Genomic DNA, 19,567 nt, shown 5'->3' on the forward strand with positions numbered 1-19,567 from the left:
AAGGAGCAAAAGACCCAAAAAAGTGCAGGAGCGTCAACTTCAGTCACAGCCACCGCCACCACAACACAGTCCTCCATTGAGGACACTCTTTACAATGCCGGTCCATATCCCACCGGCTCCCGGCGACAGTGAGAGATAACGGAGGCTGTGACGTTCATGCTAGCTAAGGACATGTGCCCTATCAGTACAGTTAGCAACCCAGACTTCAAGACACTGGTCAAGACTTTGGACAAGCGGTACGTGTTGCCATCACGCAAACATACAAATATTATTATCATTTACTTTTTTACTTGTTACTAATCTATCTGGTTGTTTTTCTAAAAGTTATATTTAAAATTGAGTTTTGGTGGCTCAATAAATATTTTTTGGGAAATCAGTGAATAATCGTGTTTATTAATCGTGATTTCAATATCAATCAAAATAATCGTGATTATTATTTTTAGCATAATCGCCCAGCCCTATTGGATTGTATTAAATTTTACAGGTGGCCAATGTAGTGTATGTCAAGACTGGAGGTTTGCAATCTTATCTTTACCTTTATTTAAGTCCAATGAACATATCCAGCAAGATGTCAATCTACTTCAGAACTATATTGTAGTTTTGTGTTTGTTTCACCTACTGGATCTTTCAAGGAGTGTAACATTTGATTACAGTTTAATATGCATGCACTCTTTGCTTAAAACATTAAACATGAATTGACAAATCAATCTGACAAAGGCTGCAACAGACAATCATTTCATTACAGATTGATCTGGAGGTTATGTTCTCAATATCAAATGACAACAGTCGAAAATGTCAGAAATCGTATTTCATAATTCTCCAAAGCTTGTGTAACATCATCAAATTTTTGGTTTTGTCCAATCAAGGGTTTATAAAAACCCACAGACCTGTATTCAAGACCAACATGGAGACCCTGGAACTAATAATGGGCATGTTTGCTTGAAAAATGACTTAAATGATCATCAAAAGCTCTTCATCCAACATGAACCTGGAACATTCACTTCAAGCTCTAATCACACAGGCCTTATCCAACACAAATAAATCTGAGTAATATAAGTCAACACACTCCCTTCCACTTAGGCCTAAATGTGGCCACAGAGCCCCAGACACATGTCCTATTTCCCACTTGCGTCACCTTCCAATTTACCCCCTGAGCAGATTGCTCTACCTTTCGGCCTCGCCTCTGTGTCACTGATCATCTGGTAAATATAGGAAAAAAAAAGAGAAAAAAAATAAATAGACACCCGACAACTGCAGGTCTTCCCTACTGAGCTTGTGTTGATCCTTCATGTTTCAGTCTGTATATGTGGAGGGGCAATTTCCTCCTCACCTCTGCAGAGTCGTGTCACGGCTAATGAATTGACAGGTTCCCCCTACAGAGGGTCAAACGGTGACAGATTCATTTACACCTGGAGCAGGTTAGCAAACACAGCCACTGGAGGTGTCAAATAGCTACCACCTGCTAACAGCACTGCTAAAAAGTTGTGAAATATCATCAAGACAACAAAGGAAGCAGTGCAGAAAATCAGATTTTTGATTGCTTTTATAATTGTGAAAGATGGAAATGAATTATTTTTATATTTATGTTCCTTACTTGCAACAGGTATTATACCATTATAAGTGTTCACATGAGACACAAACTGTTGATGGGACCCATTTCTCCTCCTGATTCAATCATATATGTGTGCTCCTCATCTTTCTTTAATCATTTCTCGCTCCCTCTTTGAAAACATAATTATCATCATATCATACCCTCTTAGCAGAGCCATCTGCGTGACGTGATTTATTTTGATTCCTGATGTCTGTTTTTTGAGCACTTTCTGAGAACACTATCATCAAATATCACTCAATCTCGTTCAGCTATCAAACCCTCCATCGGCTCCTCTCATCTCTGCACTTCGAACCTTCTCTCAGCCCGTAGATCTCGCCCTCTGTTCTATCCCCCGCAGAAAAACAAAACTATATGAATAAACGTGACTCTCTTCCCTGACTGTCAGTGGAAGAGCTTCAAAAAGCCTCCCTCTGGCATGACATGAAAAGTGACAGTTTCTGACGAAATGTCTGCATGTGCCAGCCCAGACATCATGATCATGTTATTAGAGAACATATGCCGAGTGAAAGACGGATCCGAAAATCCATTCCTGCATCTGACATCTCAAAGAAAATTGAAAGGACTTATATAGCGATACAGTTTGTACTGTGTTCAGTGTAAGCACAGCCTGCACAAACAGATATCAGTAAAAATGGTTGAGAGCCTGCTTACTTCAATATCAGAACGGCACACCTCGAAGCTGAGCAACTTGGGTAGAGGCGGCATCACAGTGTTGGGCCCCCTTTTCTCTATTCTTAGCACTCCCTCCTTCTTTCACAGTCACACATGACTTGGTATAGAGGAGGAGAGGTAGAAGAGGCATCTTGAGTTTCTGTCTCTAAGAAAAACAGGTTGGTATGTAAAAATCTAGTTTGTAAAATACTGTCTGTCTGCAGGAAAATTAACATTAAAATCTGAAAAATGCACTGTCCACCTGAAACATTGCATGTCCTGTTGCCTTCAGTAAACAAGGCTATTATTGCTCTCATTTTAAAACACAAAATGGAGAAAACTGAGAGCAATCTGCCAATAATTCTCATGAGTAATTAGTTGCTTGTTTTTTTTTTTCCTTTGATGAGAAGGAGCTGACCAGAGTATCATCACCAGATTGTTGCTTCTGTTTACATACATCCTGACGCAAAAATTCGAAAGATATATCCTATTCTTGTATATTTGTAAAAAAAAACCTAACTGTATATATGTTCTGTGTTTTGTGTAGCATGAAGGAGTCTAAGAACTTTCATTTCATTATACAACACTCTGTTATATAATGACAAAAAAATATCTGTGCGTGTGTGTGTGTGTGTGTGTGTGAGTGTGTGTGTGTGTGTGTGTGTGTGTGTGAAAAAGCATTCTGGATTTGACAACATAATTGTGAGGCTGCTTACGTTAGCTTGATATCTGATGTTAGATTGAGCAGAGAAACATTAATTTTACAAAATAGTTTAATATTAAACGAAATGACTTGCATCTCAGTTAATTCAGACTAATCCCATTTGGGCTGTCTAATTCATTTTATTTTAATTTTTTGGGTTTTAATGTTTTTTTTATCCTTTTGAAATCTGCAGTTTGTGTTGCTGTTGTATTGATTTGCTTACAGGTGTTTCTTCTTAGTCTGCCTTCATTAATATAAACAGGATGGACAACATATTAGAAACACTCCTTTAAAACAGATTAAACCAAATCTTAACAAAAGATTCATGAATAGCTGTGTTCTTGCAGGGCTTTTGTACTACACAATATGTTCTGGAGATCTGCACATCAAGCAAGCTAAATGGTAGATCCTTCGCCTATCAGGAGGCAGGTTTGAAACATAAAAATAAAAAATATAAGCATTTCTCAAGTGGTATATACAAGTATAAAAGAAAGGACCACATGAATGACTGCTGTGCCCTTCGCCTATGGCTACGTGCAGTCTTGAGAAGCCTGTTTGAGCCTTGAGATTGCATTAAACTGAGTCAGTAATATATTCTTTTTATTATTGTGCTGTGTGGATCATTTCTTGGGAAAATCTGAAAATGCATGGATGACAGAGGTATTTCTGAGGCATTGTGTAACTACTTTGCACTCTCTCCCTCTCTCTCTCTCTCTCTCTCTCCCTCTCCCTCGCTCTCTCTGGCTCTGAGTAAACAATAAACACCAGGCTGCTCAGCACCTGTAATCCTTCAACGACTCAATCAACATTTGTAAAGCTGGTCACACGAGGCTCGTATCCAAAACTGACTCAGCCGGCTGTCTGATGTGAGTGTCAACATCTTCGACGCCCATATATTCACGACACTTCATTGCCGCCACTCTGTTCACGGTCCACCGATCAAAACAGGGACCGCACCGCCCGCCTGACAAGAGAGCCGACGCTCGGATCCCATAATCCCCTCTACCCAACCCACTCTCCAAAGACATGAGGCATCATGACGCCGCAACAACACGCCCCTCCTAGGCCTTGTTGCTTACGCACTCAGAGATACATCTGTCTACAAAGCTGCCTCCTTCATCCACTGTCAGTGACGCTCCCTCTGGATTTACCGCCTGCGCCTGGATCTTTGCCTGTCTCTTTTTCTGTCTGCCACGCCTTAACCCCTTGCATACTCTCCGTCACGTTCTCTCCCCTTTGTTTTTGTTTTTTGATGAGAGATCTGACCTAGAAACACAGTTCACATGCAGCCATTTCAAGCCTGCAGTGTCAGCCAATACCCAACTTTTGAGACGGAAGATGAAGTTTGATTGAAATATTGCAATGAGGAATGCAGTGTCTGTGCAGCATATGTATGTGAGTAAGGAGAAGAAAGAGTGGGTCAGTCTCTGACGTCCTGTGCTGTTGTGTTGTGAGAGGGAGGGACATAACCACAAGTCACACACCTCACCCAAGTCACGCTTCGACATCATAATTAGACAGTTACATCAGAACCTGCGTCGGTCGATGAAAATGTGGAAAAGCTCAGATTTGTGAGCATTAACTAGTCTCACCCAAAGTTAAAAAAAAAAGGAAAAGACACAAAAATCCATCCAAGAATCTAATCCGCAATGCCACCAAGAGACGAATCCTGGACTGAATCCATTGGCAGCAGCCAGACGCTGAGACAGAACGCAGAAGGATTTTTGCACATTTTCTGTTGCAAAAAAACTGTTCACACGCAGAAAAAAATTACTGTAAAAGTTCAAACACGCTTTCCGCTGGTCTAGAAGTTCATTTTGTGCTCATGAATGTCACGAGTGCGTTCTCCTCTTGAGCTGATTTTTGCTTTATCTCCTCCCAAGTACTTTTTGTCACACAGCCTCTCTGACAAGTCATTCCATTATCTTTACACGCCCCTCAAACTTTTAAATGTGCCTTTTATCAGTCAAACTCGTGAGCGGCTGTTGAAAGGACCACAAGCTCAGCAATAAAATAAGCTCCAGTTTCCCCTCTCTCTCGCTTTACACGGTTGCTATTGTCTAGACCTGTTTTCCCTTGTGAAGCAGCACAACTCTGCGTTTTGATGGGCTTATTGAAGCTAGTGCCTCGTTATCCCTTATCTCAACACTGGGGTCCCTCACAAAGCACAGTGAGCGAGAATGTGTGACGAAAAAAGACAATTTGTCTTTTGCGCTATGAATGTTTTTTCCCTTCATCCTCTTGTCCCTCTATTTCCTCTGCTGGTCTCACTCAAACTGAAATCATAACCGCAGGCTTTTACACATTCATTTAAACTTAAAGATGAGCTTTATTTGTCATCTTATTGGCAATACTTATTATTTCTACCATCTTTGAAAAAGGACTAAAAAACATACCACATACAGATTCTTGGAAGATTTCTCTCTATCATTTTGTTCAGAGCTAATTTCCATAATACATTATTATGAAGTGATGTGCTGGGTCGCTGTCACAAAATTGTACAGCCCAGTGAACTGCTGCTTACTTTTTACATTTCAAGACAAAAGAGGCCCAGTGATTCCTTAATTTGACCAAAACAAACCATAAGGCTCATCCTTGAGTCTATTAACTCAAGAAGCACCAGATGTGTCACCAAAAAATACACAATGCTGCATTATCTAATCTCCACCATGAAACATCTGTATATGTGTTTCGACCCATTAGTCCCGATTCCTCTGACATTTTACATGACATGAAATTATCATGAAAATGTGAAAAAAATTCTGCGGTTTAATTAATGGACAATACAGGAAACAAAACACTCACCGCTGTCGCATATTAACAATTACAGCGGTGACTCAACGCAGGAAATTACTTTAGATACACTGCAGCTGGGATGATTATTGATGAGTCAATTAGTCATTTGTCAGAAAATTACTGTATAGTTGCACACAGCGAAGTACACATGTTCTTGTTTACTCAAGTAGAAGTACAAATACTTGTGTAGAGAAAGACTTTGATAAAAGTGGAAGTATCAATTCAACTTTTTTTTTACTCTCGTCAAAGTATGAAAGTACAGGCTCGGAAATAAAAGTAAAAAGTATCCCACAAAGCTAACTGGACATCAGGTCATATTAATATAATTAACATCATAAAGGTAGCATCGATTTGTCCAAGCTATTCACAAACGTACAAGAGTTGATTGTTATGTCTCATTCCCAGGATATCAGAAACGGACATTTTGGATAACGCATCTCAAGCGCAGCAAAAACTTGACAAACTGAAGAAAATCCAAGCAGAAGGCTACAGGGTCTCTGCAGAAACGAGACACACACCTTTTCTCCCCATTCAATGACACAACGTCACAAAACAACATAACAATCGATAATTCCCCTCAAATACATGAAAAATGAAAAAATAAGTATGTTTTGACAATGTAAGGAGTATAAAGCACAGGCATTTTTGTTAAAAAGTAGGGAAGCATAATAAGTATTTGTACTTTGTTACTTCCCACCTCTGCATTTTAACCCAGATATATTTGGATTTTGGACAAGCAATCCGAAGATAAAGCCTTGGACTCTTGGCAAACATGACAGACATTTTCCACTATTTTCTGAGATTTTACAGACTGAACAATTTATTGATTTATCAAACAGATAGTCTATTGATTGTCAATATTAAGATTTGTTATGAAGCAAAGAGTCACCTGATATTTAACTCAGCAAGTGAACAGGGAGTGGAATTCTTTGGGTGAAAAGTTTCAGGGAATGCTCACAGACACGCGCACACACACACAAACACACACACACACACACACACACACACACACACACACACACACACACAAAACAATTACTTGAATCACTGGCCTACCTTGAACATTGCCAGCCCGGATCTCCACTCTGCTCTTCAGAACTGGCATGATGGAGTGATCTGGGATTCGACTCCTCCTCTCATAGCCTCGGATGAAGGGATGGTAGACAGATGAAGTCACGCACAGAAGACTCGGTGTGGGTCTCACAGGGCGAAGGGTCTCAGGTTGGACGGGGTTGCAGGTGGGCGATGATGGGGCGTTATCAGAGTGGGGGAGGACAACTGTTTCTAATATGTACAAAATGTACAATAATTAGCATTAAATCATTCATTAAAATTATTTTAGTGCAAATATGAAGACTGAGTGCAGTGGATTGCTTAGAAAAACAAAAAAAAAGGACATAGGAGGTTAGGTCTGCAGGGAAGCAGACCTAACCTGGCTTAAATTTGCATTTGACTGAGACATTGGAGGAATTTAAAAGTTCACTGACTCAAAATGTCAGCGTGAACTCAATAAAATAAACTAAAAGATGACGATTGATGGGGGGGACGTTCCTTCAGTTGTCTCTTTCCATCCGATTCTCATCCAACGCTGGTGATACGGCTCGCTGAGGTCTCCTCCCAGAAGTCTGCAAGTGTGTGAACACAGTTGCCTTGGAGATGAGGAGATGAGCAGCGCTCTGTGTGTGTGTGTGTGTGTGTGTGTGAGTGTGTGTGTGTGCGTGCTTGTGTACGTACTCCTCTTCTTTTTCTTCTTCTTCTTCTTCTTCTTCTTCTTCTTCTTCTTCTTCTTCTTCTTCCCTCCCCTTCCTTCTTCTTGTGCTTTCTTTCACCTCCTTGCCTTTGCTTATTTCAGTCAGTCATGATCACCAGTTTGCCAGCCCGCTCTGCGCTCCTCTCTTTCTCAGTCTGAAGGGAAGAAGAAGAGAAGTCAGATGGCCAAGTGCGGCTGTGGATGGCCGTGTTGTTGGTGAAGGCTGAATGCCAGTGTGTACACAAGTCAATTGCCTCTGAGGTCAAGGCTTAACTCAGTCAAGCCGCTGTGTCTACATGCCCCCTTTCACTGCAATCTGAATGTGTTGAACGTTGTTGCCTAGTAATATCACTGTGTGATTTTCTTCATGGAGGATGCTCACAGCACTTTTGTTTTATACTTCCTTCGCTCCAGTGTTTCTTAAACTATGGCTGCTTACTCTAAGTGGGTCACAGAGCGTTTATAAATGGGTCCCAACGTGATATCCTGATATGATTTTTTTTTACTGTTTGAATTGAGGTATCTCCTCCTCAATATATCTCACGACATTAGGGCACTTGTTGCAATTCAACAGTTTCAAGGCTTATTTATTGGATTGATTGGCTTTTGCTGCATTAATGTTATGGTTAATTTGCTAGACTTGCCCAAAATGTTTCAATGTTGATTTTTCCCAACAATTTACTCTATTAATATCGCAATTTAAAATCACACACACTGTGATGGCAGATTTTATTCCTATCGTCCACTACAAATGTTTATCTGTTTATCATTACCTCCACCGAGGAGGTTATGTTTTCGCCTGAGTCAATTTGGCCGTTTGTTTGTTTGTAAGTTGGTTTGTCAGCAGGATTACAGAAACACTACTGAGCCGATTTCCACAAAACGTCGATGGAGGATGGGTCCAGAATAGACCCCATTCACTTTTGTTGCGGATCCAGATGAAGGGGCAGATCCAGGAATTGTCTCTCACTTTCTTTAACAATATGAGATATGGTATTTTTTAACACTTTCCTTAATTAAAATCAGGTGTATTTATGTGGCTGGTATCTATGAGTGAGTATAATTTGAGTATCATCAAGCAGTTAGACATGTTTTATTTGATATTCAATTAGGATTGATTGGATTAAAGTGAACTGTAGGGCCTTGGTGGAGGTATGCACTCTGCTGATTGCCATTCTAGTGTATTGGTTTGTGTTTGGTCACATTTACAAGATTCTTTTAAGCTAATGCAGGTTTGATTGATGTATTTTTATCAATGCTATGGTTTTATTGATTGTAGGCTGACATAGATATTAAGGTGTTAATGAGATTCCTTTGAAAACACCAAGGATAAAATGTTTACACCCCTGCTTTAATCTGATGTGAAAAAACAGCTTTCCTGATGATTTACTTTAAATCTAATGCTGCTTCAGTATCAGGGGATATCATAATTTAAAAAGAAGGAGAACAATCATGCAACTCAATATTTGCTATGTTGTTAAATATTTGAGGACTTTTCTGTGGTGAGTGAAAATTGCTTCAATGTCGTCAAAATCTCTAATGGAGTGAAAACTTTGAGACAAACAACAACAACAATTAATCAATTACTCAATGATAATAGATTATTCTCATTTTTTCTGACAGCAAAAAATCCAAAATAATTGAAATTGATTCACTAAGAAAATAATGGACAAATTAATCAATGAACAAAGTAACTGTTATTAGCTGCATCTAATAATGCATATGTTTGTCTTAGATCAAAGGACTTGTCATTTTAGTGTGTATGTGCTCACAGGGATATATCTGTATGTGTGTTTGTGTATTTTGAGGACGCCGGATATGTAGGTATACACAATTTAGCCTTAGGAAAATTTGTCAGAGGATATCTGCATGTGTAGAATTGTAATCCTGTCTGGCAGTGGAATGAATTATTCATTCAACAAATTTTATTTACAAAAATCCATCTCTCTGAGTCTGACTCGTTCAAAGTCTAATTATCTCTGAGTCTCATAGTAGTATTAAAATGACACTGATAGCTTGACTCACACTGAATAACACAGTATATCCTTAAATAAACTGTGGCATCAAACCACTAAATAAAGCTTTGTTTAATTATATATATATATATATATATATATATATATATATATATATATATATATATATATATATATATATATATATATATATATATATATAGTTCTGGGCTCCTGTATAAACAACATGACAGACACTGTAGATGAAGACCCGCTCCTTCTCATAAATTTAAAAGGCATAATAAATTCCATTCTGACCCTAAATCCTGAACACTGAACCTTTTAAAATGTACGACTTTGGCCCACAGCCAAATTCGTTACACCTCACAAGATAACTAAAGTTATCAAATAAAATGTAGTGGGCTAGAAGTCCACAGAAAATAGATATACTTGAGTAAATTGTACTTAGTTACATTTCAACATAGTTATTCATGTTGTGACACCAAGATTTTCATTTTTATCGCAAATGTATATCAGTTCCAAGTATCGGTTATCGGTCTCCTTGATTACTAATAATAGTTATCCAAATCAGCCCTGAAAAATATCAGCATGTAGGAATACATATCAGTTGATCGCTACTTTACAGACAGCACAATGTGAAACGTGCTCAGTGCTCAGTATCAAAGTATCTTAACAATCTTCCCACATTCTTAACGATTCCTCTTTTGAACATAAACCCTTCGTTAGACTGAAACCAAAGAGGTGAGTATGGCCTTTTAAGCCTTTATATTCAAAATAATGTATGCTCACAGGGAGGCAACATCAAACCACTCTTTTGGAAGACTTCCTAAATCATTTAGATTGTTTGGGTTTAAAGATGCTCACAGTTTAAACTGACTTGAAACTTTTAGAGCAGGGGCCCACGCTTTAACTCTGCCTTATGGAGAATATTTATGAGAACGCCACCAAAGTCATCCAAAAGTTGTGTTTGAAGTTTGCAAAAAAATCTGATATTTTTTAACACTAAGTGACAGCAGAATGTCTCATTACACTTGGGTATTGTGTGCTGTTGAGGTCAATTTCTGACTTATTTATTAATATAGTAGCACAAGAGACACATACAAGACAGACTGGATTCACTTTGGTTTTGGAAATGTATATTAATTAGATTTTTTATGTGTACACAATTAAGAATTAATTCATTTTGTTCTTGTCTGCCTAATGATGCATTCTCATCATCTTAGAATAATTATGCCATTATCAATTAGCTATTTGGTTGATTAGCTAGGTAAATTACAGTCTTCTGGTTGTAGAAAAGCTAACACAGCATTGGATCACTTAGGCAATACATGATGCACTCTGATGCATACAGCCTAGTACGTCATATATATAATGTACAGTGTGCTCATTAAGGTCATGCTGAAGAGTCTGATACAGTGAACCTGATATATGAGTCACATTAGATCTGTGATTTATTTTCAGAGATCTGCTGCAGATCCATTGAGCAGGAAACAACAAGATATGGAAGAGAATGGGGGGGGGGGGGGGGGGGGGGGGGCATTAGCATGGAGAGGCAAAGTCAAGCCCCTAATGGTGGACCACTATGGGACCTTGTTTCAGAGAAAATATGTGCAGCAGTGAATGCTAAGAGACAAATATTTTTGATACTGTTTTGTATCTGAATTGTGCCATGAATTACACATATGATGTTTGTTCATCTAAAAGTTAAAAGTTTGTCAACTAATGAATCATGAAACACGTTCTCACTCCCAACTCATCACATTCGACAGCTTGGTCAGAGCCAATAAGCCAATAAACTATGATGCTCTACCTACACCTCTAGCGACAGTTTTGCACAGAAAGGACTCAATAATCAAGTTAGCACTAATACGTAATATAGAACGTCCAACAACACTTTTCAAATGAAGCATGACTTTTGAAAAGTTAATAACGTAGGTTTAGGCACAAAAACTATTAGGTTAGGTTCAGGAAAAGATTATAATTTGGGTTGAAATAAGAAATATAAAGTGATATCACATATCATATCGCATATCAGTACATCATCTACGTCCATTCACTTACTTACGGTACATTTATAACAAATCTCTCGTTGGGAGTGAGAATGGCCCAAAATATAAGACTGTATTTAGAAACACTAGACCCCCAACAGTTGCACACGTGATGTCATTTCTTTTGACACTCACCAAACCCTGTGACAAAAGCTTTGTAGAGCCCGTCCCATATATTAGCTAGCTGAAAATAACATAACTGCAGCTGTCAATATGGCCAGACATTTTAAAATGTTCACCTTTTTGAAAACCTTTTCAGTGCCAACGTGACAGCCATGTTGGTGTAAGTGAACGAGATGTTCACTGAGCAGTTTTACACAAAACTAAGTGGTATTTTACTTTACTTACGACAAATTGTGACTTTCTTGACTTGGAAAATTATCTTTTAAAACCTCAGACATCAGATATATAACTCATAGCACAATTCAAACAGGATCAAAAAATGCATTGTTTACTGCCATTCACTGCCGTACACATTATTTCTGAAATAAGGTCCCATGGTGCACACCAGAAGGACAGGACTTCACTTTTCTGTAGTACTGGTTAACAAACCTCATTCCACTAAAATGCAAAATAAGGAAAGGAAGAGGACTTGAAATGAATGCATGCACCTGCACACCACACTGAACTAATTGAGAGAGTCGACTGATGGAGAGAGATTTAACCAAATTAACAGAATAAATTAACTTTGGGCTGTGTTTTTGCCATGAAATAAAAGAAGTCCTTGAGTAAGTAATCTCTCTCTCACTCAAAATCACCGCTGAGAGAAGTGCTAGTGCGTGAAATTCTTAGATGTACAATAGTAAATAAACAGAAAGCGGATAAAGATCAAAGACCTGGCCTGATCAACAACCAATTAGTCACAGCAGGGTGAAGAAAGGTTTGACAGAACAAGCAAATGTGGTGGAAAATATAAAAAATAATACCCTCCACAGAGAAGCCACTGATGAAAGTTCATGCAGAATACAATTTCCATCATATCGTGCACGCACACACATGCACACTCTTGCTCGCACACACACACACACACACACACACACACAGTAATGCACACACCTACTGTTCATGCATGTGCATACACTCAGTTGTGAAAGGTAAGTGAGTGCTATATTCATTCACTACTCACCTAATTAACTCTTTTCTGTAACACATAATTTATAGACTGTAGTGGAGATGTTTTACAGAGGAGCAGAGTTGAGACACAAAAGCAAAGACAGAGCAAAACGAGTGGTCCTTCATATTCCTTCATGATGACATCCCACTCTCAGAACAATCAAGACAGAGGTGTTTATTAAGCCACTTTATCAGTCCATGAGGGGAAAACGGAGATTAGAGCGGCTGGTCTGGTGTGGGCCTACGCTACTGGGTGTAATTTTTCACCATAAGCGCACAGTCAATTTCGGGGTAGATGTCCACGCATATATAGGCTAAAAACTTACAGTCTAGCAGTGGTTATGATTAAACCAGCGCTCCCAAAAAAGGTGTGGCAGTAAGAAGTAGAGACGAAGCGTCAAACACAACGTAAAGAAAGAAGGAAAATGAGACAGAGCAGAAGAGAGGGGTAGTGATGAGATGGGGTGTTAAGTTCTATCTATTTTTTATCTGTCTATCAGTCTGTCTCTACCTCAGCCTGCACACTGTCTAACACACCTCAATATCCACCGCAAGGCATTACCCACTTAATCCACTGTTCAACATCCAACTAATGCCAACCGGTCTCTCTTGCCTCACAGAGGATGAGAATGAAGACAAGTGGAGGGCTTCAGGAATGAAAAATGGCCAGTTCTGTGCAAAAAACGATCGAAGAGAGGGAAGGGAAAATCGAAAGAGCATGCAGGAGCGCGAGGATTAAATTCTGAGAAATATTTTGATGCTAATGAGGAGCGTATTTGGGGGTTTAAGATTGTGAGTGTGTGTGTGTGTTGGGAGGGTTGTGCGAGAGGGGGCAGAGAGGCTGTAAAAGAACTAATGGCTGCTGATGGACTGGCAGAATGAAAATGAGCACAAATCAAGCATGAAATGGGATACACTCTCAATGACTTGAGGTGGCCATTAGCTCCAAACTTTGAATGCAGCTCAACACATGAAGAGAATATCATTTAGTTTAGACTAAACAGTCCCAACTTTGCCAAATTATGATTGAAAATGAAAGGAAGTGTCAAGAAAAATTAATTTCATCCTCCCACAGGGCTAAACTTGATTTGTCTTCCCTTGTTGCATCGCAACAGGTTGCAAAACAAAGATCTTTATCAGATGGAAAAGGGGACGTGACATGTGGACAGTTAAAAAGTAATTTCTCAAAGACAACAATTAAAAATGGGTGCACTTTGCCATGATGGGGAGAACAGATGAGGAGGAGGGTGCAAAAACCGTGCGAGACCAGACCAATATCGACTTACTGAATGCTGATCTTTTAGGCATAGTTTAGTGTGCGAGTGCATGTGTGTGTTAATGTGTGTTTTATGTATACGTAAAGCACACACAAATACACACAGACAGACAGATAGACAGACACTAAACGATAGTTAACCTACCTAGAGTAACATTTAAGAATCCCGCAAGAGTGTGATGCAAAGAAAATGGGTGTGGAGGGACCAAAAGAGAAGGAAAAGGGAAAAAAAAGAGTCATTCATGAGGAGTTTTTTTAGTTGTCTTTGAAGAAAATTCATCCAAGTTCATCTAACATCAGATTTTAGAGACAGAAAGAGGCATAGGATGGGTAAAAAAAATGAAGTGATGGCAGCAGCAGTCAGAAATGAAATGGCAAAGAGGGACCGACAGGTATGATATGGTTTGGTGAAAGGGGGGGAAGAGTGGAGAGAAGGAAAGAAAGGACAAAAATTAAAAGAAAACTCCTCCTTCCTTTCTCTTTTCTCTCACTCATAAATAGAGGAAATTATACACCAAGTAGATAGAGAAATAGATGAGGAGGCAGATGATGGAGAGAGAGACTATATGAAAAGATGAAGCACCTCCCAGCACCGCGATGAGGAATAAGAAAAATATAAAACGAAAGAAAAAATTGAATACTCCAAAGCCTTCCGTTTTTGCTCTGTTTAGTGAGGCGAGGGAGGGGGGGGCTGTCAGTTATATCCCCCCTCTCTCTGAAACTGGTCAGTCTTCTTTTATCTTCTGTCCTCCTCAAAGCAAGCTGCTACCTTCCCTTCAGATGAGCTGTAACCCTTTGCCAACACAGCTGTGAGACATGGCACTCAGGCTGGCTGCATGATGGGGTGCTGCTGCTACCCAGAGATACAGAGCGTGGAGCCGAAACACACCTCTGGCTGGCATGGAGCGCAGAGCACAACTCAAACTGCGCTCACTTGCTCTCTTCCCCCTCCTCCAAAGAGAGAGAGAAAGAGAGAGAGAGAGAGAGAGAGAGAGAGAGAGGCTGACAGCGATGTGGAGGTGGGTCCCTCTATAGGATTGTGAATTAGATAGATGCTACAGTAAAGAAGGGCTGCTGCAACAATTGTCAAGAAAACTGTTTCAATAAAGACGCAACGGCTCCCTCTGTTGTTACACTGTGAAGATGCGATATAAATGGAGGCCATTTTTTAATATGAAAATACTGTTTAAATTTACCTCTTTAACAAGTATTTATTTGGTGATGTAGTATCTAGAAAAAAAGAAGAAGAAGAAGAAGAAGAAGAAAACATCAGGAGGCACTGGCTGCTTTCTGAATACTCTGAAAAATTGACCAATATAGTTAAATAAATATTTGTATTGGATAAAATAACTAACATTTATAAAACTGTGGTCTAAATGGGTTTCTTATGTATGACAGTCATGTCCATATTTAAAGTGAACAAAGTAAACAAATTAATGGATCCTTTATTGTTGTCGGTTTGATTGTTTGTTCGTATCGAGTTTTTAGTATAATTCTGCTGTCTAGGGAAATGGTTGCTTGATTTCCTGGCAAATGTTTTTTTTTGTCAAATTTAGATAACTTACTGGATCATTTCATTATGAGAAGGACATTTTTCTTCATTTCTTGCAGACTTCTAATGCCCTCTGTTACTGCAAGATTATTTCTTTGTAGTTGGTGAATTGCCCTCAACATTCCCCTAAATAAAGAAGTAATAAAATGGTTAACTATGAGGAGTAGTTGGAGATTAGTTACGTAAAGAATATCATTTTAAAATGAACGCACAAGGCAATTTATTCTTCTTAAAGACATTTTTTCTCATCTAAAATAGTTGGTCTTATTATGTCTAGTGAGAATTTGTTTACATCAGCATAGTGGTGGCTGAACTGCTGCAGCCATGATCACTTGTCATCCCAAAACTAATAGCCTGTCCTAAGACATCTTTAAATGTTGTTAATTCTGAAAATTTCAATCAATGCTTTAAGCACTTTGAGCCAGTCTGTGAAGCCAGAGGTCAGGACCATCACGTGCCCACCATCACCTGGTGATGGGTCCACAGCGTGGTGATTCATGGAGCTATAGCCTGGCCACCAGACGCACGTCAGTGAGTTACCCTCCCAAGGAGGGAGAGGAGAGTCCCAATTCTGGGCGAGGTACTTATTCCCTTTTAAAGCCGATTAATGATGCATTAGACAAACCTGGAGGAGACCCTGGGGCAGACCCCTAAATTGATGGAGGGATTACATCTCATCTGGCCTGTGAATGCTGCAGGATCCCGAAGGAGGAGCTGGAAAGAGTTGCTGGGGAGAGGGATGTCTGTAATATCCTGCTGCCATCACAACCTGACCCTGGATAAGTGGAAGAAAACAAATTAATGGATGGATGGATGCTTAAATATGATAAATACATATGATAAATACATACTAATAAATCTGTCATCTGTCAAACTGGGATCCTAAGACCAACAATTGGTCCTGTGGAGTAGGTTTTCCAGGATGGATGCAAGATATACATCAAGCAATCATCATCAATATTGTGATATTTATATTATTAGCTATTGAATCGTATCAGTGAAGTTATAGCAGATAAATAGAGATGATGATATGAAACCAAACTGTTCTCATGGACTTAATGTGCGCAGCATCGAAACACTGATAGAGATTTCAGACGGTTTTAACACAACACATCTTATAAGAGGTATTTTATCGATTAAATCCTCCATCTCTGCTCACTAATTCTTATTTTATTTTCTTGTTTTTCTTCCTCGTCTTTCCTATCAATAAGTGGGTAATTATTAGTTAGCAGTATTGGTTGAAAAAATAATCCATATAGTACATCATTATTGTCCAGCAACATCTAGTAACATTAATTTGCATTGCCCAGATTAAGTTCCATCAACATCTGAAACCTATGGGGATATTATGGGGATATCATTTAAGACAACACCTGACCACAGGAGACTTCTTATAAGGTTACTAGAGATACAACAGTTTGAACATTTTCACACAGAACTTTTATTTGTAAGTAAGTGCTTTATTTAATGTGGTACTTTAGTACTTTTTGACTTGAAGACGTATGATGCCACTGACCTCATGTTTCATACAGTAGATTCATCACTTTGCTAAGTTAACGCTAAGCTAGCTATCAAAGTGTTACTCGATGTTGACTAAATAACGTTTCTTCTGAACCGTCTGTTGTTCACCTTTGGCTGTGGCAATATAACATTAACTTATGGTTGAAATACCTTCATTTATATTTCTTTAATCAAATAAAATTCGTTAACCAGGACACAGAATTTGATGTTTGCTTAAGACAAATAGCTACAACCAAATGTCGATTTTCTCTGAGCTAAGGCTAACTACTCGCTAACTCGTTTAGCTAACGGTAATTAACTTATTTTCATAGTTAACTGTAACGTTTTATTGATGTAAAGTTATGGACAGACAGAAGAAAACACACTTACCATGTTGTTAATGATCTCAAATGAAGGGATGGCCCTGTGGGACACTAGGAAATGATCTAAATGACCCTGTTCAACATCATAAAATGATACATGTGTGACTTATTGCTGTTGATTGAATCAAAAGGAAGGAAAAATAGCCTTGAGTAAAAAGGAAATATATGTCTATGTAGAAAAAATGGCAAAATTAGATGATAATAAAATTATATTATTAAAAAATAAACTGCCAAAATTAAATGTTAAAATCATTAGATAAATAGTCATAATTATAAGTTATAAGATTTTTTAAAAACTATTGAAATGAAAAGCTAAAACTAATAGATAAAAAAAGTCTGAACTATAAGTTGTAAGTAAAAAAAAGAGATAAAGACAGTAAAAAGTATTAATTAAAATGCCACAATTATTAAATAAGTATAAATTATGATAAGATAATGAGATAAAAAGTTAAAATTACAAGATAGCAAGTCATGATTATAATTTATAAGATAAAGACAATCAAAATCCGAAATAAAGTCATTAAAAAAAGTTAGGAAATGAGTCAAAAATATGAGACAAAAAGTCACAATTATAGGTCATAAAGTTAGAAATTAAAGGTTTAAAATCAAAATTATGAACTCTGTTATAATCCAATCTCTTACCCTCTATCTTGTAATTCTGTCTACTTTATGGGGGGGAACTTGACAGTGTAAATGGGTTCAAGTCTACATTAAAAATCATGTGATAAAATTGTCAGAATAAAATTTTACTTTCAAAATTGTGTAGTTTCTGGTAGTTAATGCTGTCAACATGTTTTGTATTTTTTTCACATATTGAGTTATGTCTTACTATCAGGTTGCTCACAAGTGGAGCGACTCTCCAATTAATAAAATCAGCAATAAAAGTTTTTCATTACAAAAACACAATTATTTCACCTGTGTGTCATCCCTGAAAAACATTATCTACTTAGCTTTGAGAATGTAGAATTTATATGCTTGTTTTATGTATAAATCTGTGCACAGGTTTGCCTGTCTTCCATTCAATGAGTTCATCAAAATGTGAGCTGTTGTGGCATTATCTCCAGGGCCACCACTAGAGGGGGCTGTGGGGTGCAACATAGACAAACCACATTTGGACAAACTTGCTGTTTCCCAATTTAGGGTCTGCATCCTTCGGAGGCCGCGTTTGAAGGCCAGTTACATCACAACGCCACGTGAAGGCTGTCCCAATTCAAAGGCTCCTCCAAATGCACCCCAAAAATGTGGCCTTCTTTTGCCTCTTTTTGGAGGATGCGCCGCTACCATCCTTTGCGATATCCAATATCCCAAGATTCTTTGCGTGCCCGAAAAAGAATAAAGAAGGAAAGAAAGAAAATGCCGACATCGCGTGGTGTAGATCGTCACTTTTGCGGGCTTCAGAAGCAGAAATCTTGACGTAAGGGTAAGGGTGGGAACATCAACAACCAGGAAATGCTCCGAAGGCTAGACCGTCCCATTTAACAAAGGTTGACGCGACCTTCGAAGGTCTCTTCAGAGGACTCGCCTTCGAAGACCGCAAAGGCCAGGTCCTTCGAAGGATGCAGACCCTGAATTGGGACGCAGCAACTGTGTTGCAGTGAAGGGAGTTGACAACAGAATCATGCCACTGAACAAATCAGTAGGTTATATCCACAGAGCTCCCCTCACTGGTGACTGGCAGCATTGTTAGCAGCTCAGTCATGACCAGTATGCTGAACCAGCACCATGTTAAACTTACTCCTGTAAAGAAGACCATCGAAATCAACTGAAAGGCAGTGACCTAAATGGATCCATCTCTGCTTCACACCATTGAACTGGATGAGCAGTTTCTCGATTTCTCACCCTACAAGATAAAAGAGTTGGTCCATGGTGCCACAAGCAGGACGGAATCTGCACTGCTATTCCCAAATCTAAAGTTTGATCGTCAGCCTATTCAGCCAAAGTTTTCCTGGGAAGGCTAAGCAATCTGATTATTGGACCACACCCTATGGCCTGTCGTTTCCATCACTGTCTGTCCACTGGTCTTCAGCACAACACCCCGCCTCCAAGTATCAAAAGCCTCCAACATCTCCAGGCTTGCTACTGCAGAGATACAGAGCTGTCAGAAAGATGGTTGGGTTTCCCCTCTTCTGCCTTTCTTTGACTTTCCAATGATATGTACACACAGTTTCAGCTGTTTCTGATCAAACCAGCCTGGATTAACCCCTGTA

General features: G+C 38.9%; 1 protein-coding gene across 9 annotated transcripts in view; it reads right to left on the reverse strand.

Annotated features, from left to right (window-relative positions):
• Positions 1-16,119, reverse strand: part of grin2bb (glutamate receptor, ionotropic, N-methyl D-aspartate 2B, genome duplicate b) — a 117,783-nt gene extending 101,664 nt beyond the window's left edge. The window contains exons 1-4 of one of the 9 annotated variants that reach the window (XM_030413608.1): positions 14,567-14,866; positions 12,663-12,677; positions 7,497-7,667; positions 6,819-7,046 (exon numbers count right to left, since the gene is read on the reverse strand). In XM_030413608.1, the coding sequence (XP_030269468.1) occupies positions 6,819-6,827 (9 nt within the window). In that variant the 5' untranslated portion in view covers positions 6,828-7,046; positions 7,497-7,667; positions 12,663-12,677; positions 14,567-14,866. Of the gene's footprint in view, positions 1-6,818; positions 7,047-7,496; positions 7,668-12,662; positions 12,678-14,070; positions 14,875-16,102 lie in introns of those variants that run through there. The other 8 variants (XM_030413595.1, XM_030413581.1, XM_030413640.1 and 5 more) reach the window with 8 other exon arrangements.
• Between the last annotated feature and the right edge of the window lie 3,448 nt (positions 16,120-19,567).

This window comes from Sparus aurata, chromosome 1 (assembly GCF_900880675.1).
Source record: "Sparus aurata chromosome 1, fSpaAur1.1, whole genome shotgun sequence".
In the NCBI taxonomy this organism is placed as follows: Eukaryota; Metazoa; Chordata; class Actinopteri; order Spariformes; family Sparidae; genus Sparus; species Sparus aurata.